The following is an 8431-nucleotide window of genomic DNA, read 5'->3' as shown; positions in this document are numbered from 1 at the left end:
AGACTTCAACTGGACACCTGTAGCGGCCCAATTGCAAAGGAAGATCGTGTGTGTGTGTGTGTGTGTGTGTGTGTGTGTGTGTGTGTGTCTGTGTGTCTGTGTACACGCCGATGGGGGGCAGATGGTGTGCGGTTTAGCAGATCCTTCACTGGCCAAATGGGAGCCAGGAACTCCGAGTTCTGGTTTGGGCTCCTCCTCAACCTTGGACAAGGGAGGGGATCTTGAAAAGATCACCATCCTGCCCTGCAAGTGTTTTAGCAGCTTTCAAGCTATCTCAGCCTCAGGCTTCCAGACCTAACTCCTGTGACCTGTCTATTCCGTCTACCCTTTTCTCTACACACTACAAACCTGCTGCGTCCCCTACTCCATCCCCAAACAAGGGGCAGTTTGCGCTGGAATTGCCTCTCTAGTACCAGCTGTCGCTAGGCTGACCCTGTCCCGCACCACTGTCTTCTCCACTCAACTCTGCTTAAGCTGGAGCTGCGGAAGGCTGGTGCGCACACTCCTCGCGTCCTGACTCCAGCTGGGGGAGCCATCTGCCCGACAGGCCTGACAGATTCTATGGCTGACTGAGCTCTCAGGCCACACTCAGCGTTGCGATCGCCGGATCAGTGGTGGTTAGCGAGGCCTACGAGACCTCTGAACTGGTGGAACCCCTAAGCCCCGGCGCCGATCTCTGCAGCAAGGTGGCTCTGAGGTTGCAGCATGTCCCCCCGAAATTCTAGTCCCCCACCTCCAGCTGCTGGGACCTGCAGTGTCCCGGGGCTAAGGTCCGGGTCGGAGATTCCAGACCCTAACGACTGCATCGCCCCAGCAAGCCAAGCGGCCTTTACAAACCATAGTAAACATTTTATTTACAAGTCTGTGGCATCCTAAGTGCATCGTCTTTCCGCCACGACCCCTAATGCGGGGAGGACTGTTTAGTCCAACGCTTCACAGTGCGAGCTGCTTGTATCCAGGCAAAAGTGCTCGGCGGGCGCTGGGAGCCTGGCGAGAGGCACTCCGACTCCCCTCGGCTCTGGGCGGGGTGAGCTGCACCGGCCCGGACAGCGATGCGCAAGCTGGGACTCCCGCCGCCACTGGAAAGTAGGCACAGAATCCAGCCCACAGTGGAAGGCTGGGAGCCTGCACGCAGGGCCCCGCGTCTCCTCCAACCTCGTCCAGTCTAGAGGCCGCCGAGCGGCGCCGGGGCGAGCTCGGGGCTTTTGGGGGCGCTGCCAAGGGCTGGCTGGAGCGCAGGGAGCAGCTCCGAGGCGCCGCTGCCGCTGCTGTGGCCGCCGGAGCTCCCGGCGCCGCCGGTGCTGCCGCTACTGAGAACGCCGAAGTTAAAACCGCCGCCGCCGCCGCTCCCGCCACTGCCTCCGCTGCTGGCGGCGAGGAGGGCGCCGGCGGCCGAGGCCTTGATGACCGTCGTTTGGTGCAGAGACCGCTCGGCCCCTTCAGTCCGCTCCGTGTCGCTGGGGGCCATGTCCAGAGACTCGGAGTCGCTACTCTCGCTCTCAGCCTCGCCCTCCGAGCGGCTGGGGCTCAGCTCCGGCTCGCCGTCGCCAGCCGGGGCTCCGCCCGACGGTTTCTCGCCAGCCTCCTTGTCTTTGTCCTTCTGGGCCTGGGCCTCCTTGGAGTGTCGCCACTTCATCCGCCGGTTCTGGAACCACACCTTCACCTGCGCCGCGCCGCACCGGGAGACAAGTAGGGACACGGTGGTGAGACGCAGGCTCGCTCCTATTGGACTTGCGCGCACCCTGGGGCACTCCCAAAGGCGGGAAAGCGTCGCCAGTTGTCCCCAGCACCTCTACCACAGGCCAGGTACTGTGCTAGAAGCAGGGACCGAGAGGCAGACCAGGGAAACCACGAGGATCACCAGAGATCCTCGCCTAGGGAAGCAACTAGGACTGTTTCTCAAAATGTGGCCCTCCGACCGCTAGACTGGAGTGACCTGGATGCCTGTTGGAAAGGCAGATCCCTGCACCTTGCCCTCAAACTAGGGAGGATCAATGCTCTAAGTCGATGCTTCTTGACCCCACTTGAGCCAGGAACCCCCCTCCCACGAATCTGATTACAATTATGGACCCCTGACCCAGGAAAATGCACATATACCCAAGATTTTGCACACAGTTTCAAGGGTTTGGTGACCCAATGTTAAGAATCCCTGCTAAGTTGGGCCCCTCCTCTACTGCCACTACCCAAGGCAAGTCCCTACAAAAACAATTCTTTTTAAGGAGCAACCGTGGAAAACAAAGGGGGAAGGGGGTTCAAAGAGTTAATCCCAGTGGGGTGGGGCACCAATGGACTTTCTATAAGAGAGCATTTCCTTGGCATGTGTGTACTCAGAAGCTGATAAGGACCCTGCTCCTGCCCGGGATAGACTAATCCTTCTGTGGGCTCAGAGAACACTGGAATTAAACCTGTGCAAAGTGGAGGAAGGGGGTAGGGATGGGGCGGAGAATCTATATAAATATACAATCCCCTGGGGGTCCAATGCGTTCACACAAGTTCCAGCTTCCCTTTTAAAAATAACATCCACAGCTGGTGGAAAACGGCTGGGCTCTTCCAGTGTGTGTGCTGGGGAGGGGAGTTGTGTGATGGAGGACAGAAGCACCCAGGGAGCAAGGGCCATTGTGGTGAGGTGTTCGAGAACGGTGACTCTTCTATTTTCAAAACTTAAAAAAAAAAAAAAAAAAAACACGCCTTGAACTTGAGAAAAGAAAACATATTGAATTCAGGCACAATAGATTTGCTATTTGAAGATTTGTCTTGGAAAAAGAAGAAACTCAACTAGGCAGAACCTGGTGAAATGCTCTTGGATGTTCTAAGAAAATCTCTTTTTCTTTCTCTTCCTCACTTCCCCCTCCCATTATGCCGTTAGAAAATCGGACTGACTGTGGCAGCTCCAAGTGGACTTCTTGCCCTACTGGGGCTAAGTAATTCCGTTTGAAATAATGTTTTCACTTCCTCACAACTGGGGATTTCACAATCCAGCAGCAGCAGCAGGAGGATGAGGGAGGGAGGACAGGAGGGGGGAAGAAACAACAACAATTTCTTGACTTTGGAGTTTTATCTCTTCTGAAATAAACTGCCTCCTACAGCAAATTGTGCTACAGTCGAGTATATAATTATTATCTCCTGCTGCCTCTTTGCCTTCTCGGCAACATGCTTTCGCTTGTTGGCCAAAATAAACACGCAGCGCTTGTTGACAAACCTCTTTGGGGATGGGCTATTCTTTCTGTCCTTCTCCCCCACCCCCTTCCTCTCTCCTATCTCAAATTGAGAAGTCCACCTAGTCTCCTGAAATTCGAGATCTAGTGTTTCCACTGCAAAAGGAGAGTCGGCCGGCGGAGGGGGCCTTGGGGCTAGGCCGCGAGCTGCTGCCCGTCAAGGGGGCTGTGCGTCAGGGCCAGAGCTGGCTTACCTGGGCATCGGTGAGACCCAGCATCGCGGCCAGCTGCTTTCGGTCTGGCTTGGTCACGTACTTCTGAATCTCAAACCTTTTCTCCAGACCTTTCCTCTGCAGGTTGGAGAAGACCGCCCGTGACCACGAGCGCTTTCTCTTGTACGTCTGCGGCATGGTGTCCTTCGTGAGCACAGCGTAGGGACCTGCCACCACGCGGGAGCAAGAGAGAGACAGGAGGACTCAGTTAGTGCCCTATCCACGGCCTGCACGCCTGGGGCTCACTGTGATGCTTAAACTTGTTTTACGTTAACAGTCGGCTCTGAAAGCCCTTCACGCAGACACAGAATGGCCTCTCTAAGAAGGAAATGTACGGCTCTTAAGACCATAGGCCGAAGGCCTAACGCGAGTCTGGAGTGGAGAAGCCCGGCGTTTCACCGATTAATTCCAAAGTAAAGACATAAACCGAATGCATGGCCATCAGGCATGCTAAGAGCAGGCGAAAATGCACCTCGGCCTAAAGGATCTAAAGATGACATCCTCGATTCTCCACTCTGTGTGTGTGTGTGTGTGTGTGTGTGTGTGTGTGTGTGTACTCGCATCCATGCCCATCGTGAAGACGGAACCTTCCGGCAAATGTTTAAGATCATTCCAAAATGAGTGTATGTTAATAACACCACCACTTGCTGCATTTTCAAAGCACCCTCTCGGGCGAAAAGACTAGAGAACCCCCCCCCAGCCCACCCGCTCGCGCACACTTTCTTCCCTCCCCAGGCTCCCCACCCCTTAACCCCGGGAGCCGACCGAAGAATGAGCTAGCTCACTGAGAAATCTTTCGGTTTCTCTCCGGACGTGGTAGCCTCCCGCATCAACTCCGGGATTGCTACACCTCGGTGGCCACGTGATACTCCAGTCCTAAGTGTTTTGGCAGTCGACCTGCCCGTTAGGCCGTCGATCAGGAGGGTTTCCGTACCTGGAAAGGTGTCTTGAAACTGATGCTGAACTGAATTTCTCGGGTTCGAGCTTAAGGGACTCAGGATGGCAGAAGCCTCGTTAATGGGATCTAGAGACGCGAAGAACTGGCCGGTGGAGGGCTGCAGAGCGGGGAGGTGCATCCCCGCGGGCCGCCCGCTGGTTAGCAGCGATGTGAGATCTGGGGAGGAGGGAAAAGAAGAGTTGTTACCCCTCCGGCAAAGCCACACTCACACTCTCTGGGACTTGTTCGTCTCCTCCCCCACCCCTCCGTTCCGTTTTCCTGAAGGGAAGTGGTGAGAGACCTCTGTCTCCGCGCCGCCGGGACGCCTCTCTCCCAACAGTGGCCCAGGGGCACTGCACGAACTGTTCCTGTGTGTCCCACAGGTCCACGTCCACGCATACAGCTAGGAAGGACTTCAGGTAAAGAGGCCTAAACGAAGTCACTTTCAGGTGCCTTCCAAGAATTCCACAGACCTAAACTGTCCCTCCAAAGGATCCCTCATCCTGCTCTCTTGGGAGTTTAGAGTCAATATTGTTCATCTATATTCCTTGGGTGGAATTTCACTAGAAAGCAGACAAATGGACGGGAAAGTGTTCCCCAAAAGGGCTTTTCCTGCCAAATAATGTAGTTCTCTTTGTAGATACGTGATTAAAGAGACAGAGAGATGATAGTCATTTTAGCAAATATTATTTACACCAACGTTTTTATGAATACTGATTCTGTGGCATGTGTTTTTAAAGCATCTCTGGATTCTTCTTCCTCTTTTTTTTTTTAAATGTAGAGCAGGTGAGTTTTAAACCTAATGTTTCACAGTCTCCTTACAACTCATTTTCTTCTCCCTCATTTTACCGATTTGTCCTTAATTGTGAAAACACTCAAAGGAATCCCAAATGGCCCAAGGATCGGGGAGTGCGTCAGTGCCCTGTTCAGAGGCCTGCAGCCTCTCGCCCAAGACCTACCTCTCAGTGTGTTGCCTTCCTTGACTTTTGGGTCAAATTCTGCAGACAAAATGCGGTCAATTCCAAATTTGAGGTCCTTACTGGAGGGGGCCGGGGCGGAAGCGCTATGGTGGGGATTCGGGACCAGCCGCGACCCGGAGGCTGGGGGCTGCAAGCTTCCAGCCCGGGGTGGAGGCGGAGGCTGCTGCTGCTGCGGTTGCTGCTGCTGCGGTGGCTGTTGTGGGTGATGGTGGTGGTAGGCGGCTGAGAGCGGGGACAGCCGCGGAGGGAAGCCAGCCGGGACTTCGGAGGGCGCCACCACCGGGGTGGGTCGAAGCGGGGATCTGGTGGCAGCTTGGAAAGAGGCGTGCGGGTGAGCCGATCCCAAGTGTGCGGTGAGGGCAGCGGCCGAGGCCCCCGCCAGACCCTCCGGAGCCGCCCCCGTCTCCCCAACGCCGGCGTGCAGGATGTCCGCGATGCAGAAGGAGGGTTTCTTGACGGCAGCGGGGTCCAGGGGGAAGGAGCAGCCGCCCGGGCCGGCGGAGGAACAGTAGGCGGCCGACCAGAGGCTGAAGTTGGACGCGTAGAAGGGAGCCAGCCCGGCGGCGAACATTCTGGCGGGGTGCACGGAGCTGCCGCCGCGGCCTGGCCGGGCCCGGTGGGTGGGGAGGGGCGCAGGGAGGGGCGCGCTAAGTCCAGGAGGAGGCGGCAGCCTAGCCGGGGACGATCCGCTTACTCTTCTCCGTCCGAACTGAAGGGAGGCCAGGGAGCCCTAGCGCCACCGAGGGAGGAGGCGAGGGCCGGATCCCGGCCACTCACGGCCTCGGTCCCTGGCCTCACTTTAAAGGCGGCGCGGCGCCCGCGCTCCCCGCGGGCTGTAGGCGAGCGAGGGGTGCTGGAGCCGCTAGGCGGGCGGGGGCCGCGGCTCCACAAACGCCAGGGAAGCCGGGGAGACAGGCGCCGGGCACCGAAAGAAACACTCAAACAGCTAAGCCTTAACAGCTAAATTTAAAACAATAACAATAATAGTCCGTTAGTTTAAAAAGAAAAAAAAAGTAATAAGAAGAAAAAAAAAAACTCCTCTCTAAAAACTCCCAAAGTTTTGGCAGGAGCTTTCGAGTCAGACCCAGGGTAGGACCTCGATCCGAGCGCTCATTGGCCATCCTGGTGACCAATAGGAGTGGAAAGTGGAGGGGAACTGGGAAAGAGGGCGTGGCCCGCCCCTTCGGCCACGCCCCGGCCACGCCAATCTGTTTGCTGCTGGCGCGTGGGCTGTGCTTGGTCGGGCGCGTCCTTCTCCAAAGGGCAGGGGACTTCGAACAGCTGCTCCAGGGAGTTCTAACTCCCACTAACTTCTGCAGCTCCGAACCGGCACCAGGCGTGGAGAGTTGGTCACAGCGCTCCTGGAGCTCTCGCCTAGGGAAACTGGTGCTCCCGCAGATTATCGCGGGTGCAAGGCCCGCCTTCTGGAACTCTGGCGGCGCCCTAGGTTTCCCTCCTGTTTACATCACTCGGGCCAGATTTTTCTCCAGTCGGCCTTTATCCCGAGAGTCGGTGTCTTCTACAAAGCTCCGTCCTTCGTGGGTCCCCACCCCCACGCTGCCCTGCTCTGCTCTCGCGCGGGAATGCGGCGGCACTGGGTCCGCTTCCCTGCCTCGGAGATCCTCAGGGAAGAGAGGAGGGGCGGTCGCAAATTAGCTGTATTCCGGGCTGTCACACACTGACAACTTGAACCAGTAACTTTTCAAACAAAATAAGATGGATGTCTCCGAACGTCTCTCTTGGACGCAGCCAACCTGAGCCTCGGAGACAGCAAAACAAGCAGCCGTCCGAAACCTGGGAGAGCGGCACGCGCGTCCCCTCCTTTAATGCACCTTGTAGGAAATGTCACCCTCCCTTCTCCGCCACATCCCCGATCACGTGGGGTCCATTGTTTTGCAAGGGCCCACAAGAGTAGATTTCCTTGGGGTTAAATACTACTTTCAATGCTGTGACTATTTCTCCAGGGAACCCCCTGGGCCTGGTCGCAGGAGAAGCTTCAGTGGTGACCGACGTCTTCACTTCAGACTTCGGGTCTTCAGAGCGCATAGTGGGTGTAGTGCGGGGTTTTCTGCAACACCAACATTTCTATTTTAAGAATTCGTTCTCTTTTAAATTATAGTCAGAGTGGATTTCCCCACCCCTCTCCCATACAAACCACAGGCCACCCAGATGAGCTCTTCTTGCACATTTTCAGGAAGAAAATAAAATAATAATAATGAAACAGAGAAATCTTTTGTTTTCGATTGTCCTAATAAGCATCTTCTAACAGAACAGAATCTTCTGTGGCGTTTTCCTCCCCAGACTTTCAATATAGTTGCAATAAAGTTTCTGTGGCTTTTTTTTTCTTCCCCACTTCAGTATTTACAGGGCTTGCCGAAGAAACCCAGGAAGGCAACTGAATTTGCCATGCCTATCTCGAGTTCAGGATTTGGGGTAATGAATTTGGTTTCTAGCCTCTGGTTGCAGATGCCGTCATTTTAAGCTTTTGACTTTGTCCTGGAAAGTATCAATCACTAACCAATCATTTGTAACCAGCCAGCACTGAGAACAACCGCCGCCCCCCTGCCCCCCGCCACCAGCTTCTGTCTGTCTCTGTCTCTACCTCCCTCTTTTACTAAGGGGGTTTCTTGCCCTGCTCCGTGCAGCCTCAGCCGCGACAGAGGTGTTATGTCCAGAGATGGAAAAGAGGGAGGTGATCTGCTGAGGTGAAGGGCACCTGGGGTGAGAGAAACGCAGGACAACCAGTCCTTCTGTTTCTAGCCAGAGGCCAAGGGGTAGACAAGCATAAAGCCACTCGAGGTGCTGGACCCTCCTTGAAAGGCTCCAGTGCAGGCCTTGCAGGAAAAGGCTGATGATTCTGGGGAGACTCCTGTGGGAGGGGGCGGCCTCAGTATAACGTCACTGCCCTCAGGGTAAAACACTAGCGCGAGTGTGGTAAGGGTGGCCTTAAGCCCTCTCTTTCTCTCTTTTCCGGTGTCACTTCCAATTCCGCTGCAAACATTGAAGCCGCGGCCTAAGCACAAACTCACAGTTCGAAAAGAGGCGCTAATATTTAGGCCTCACCCCCGGCAGCCGGCCGGCAAATAA

General features: G+C 55.7%; 1 protein-coding gene across 1 annotated transcript; it reads right to left on the bottom strand.

Moving 5' to 3' along the window:
• Window positions 1-902: 902 nt before the first annotated feature.
• HLX (H2.0 like homeobox) lies at window positions 903-6381 on the bottom strand. Its single transcript, XM_079930984.1, has 4 exons — window positions 5324-6381; window positions 4362-4541; window positions 3410-3594; window positions 903-1663 (listed from the first exon to the last, which is right to left on the bottom strand). The coding sequence occupies exons 1-4, from the start codon at window positions 5913-5915 to the stop codon at window positions 1166-1168; spliced, it is 1455 nt and encodes a 484-aa protein (XP_079787110.1). The 5' UTR covers window positions 5916-6381; the 3' UTR covers window positions 903-1165.
• Window positions 6382-8431: the final 2050 nt, after the last annotated feature.

Source organism: Stenella coeruleoalba (assembly GCF_951394435.1).
Source record: "Stenella coeruleoalba genome assembly, chromosome: 1".
In the NCBI taxonomy this organism is placed as follows: Eukaryota; Metazoa; Chordata; class Mammalia; order Artiodactyla; family Delphinidae; genus Stenella; species Stenella coeruleoalba.
The sequence above is the reverse complement of the archived record's forward strand: the minus strand, read 5'-3'. Positions and strand labels throughout refer to the sequence as shown.

What these genes read in the sequence shown, in the direction of transcription:
- HLX (XM_079930984.1), bottom strand. Translation starts at nt 5,915, where the DNA reads ATGTTCGCCGCCGGGCTGGCTCCCTTCTACGCGTCCAACTTCAGCCTC. An exon ending in GGAAGGCAACACACTGAGAG is followed by an intron (nt 4,542 to 5,323) that starts GTAGGTCTTGGG and finishes CCTCCTCCCCAG; the next exon opens with ATCTCACATCGCTGCTAACC. An exon ending in TGGGTCTCACCGATGCCCAG is followed by an intron (nt 1,664 to 3,409) that starts GTAAGCCAGCTC and finishes GGCGCGGCGCAG; the next exon opens with GTGAAGGTGTGGTTCCAGAA.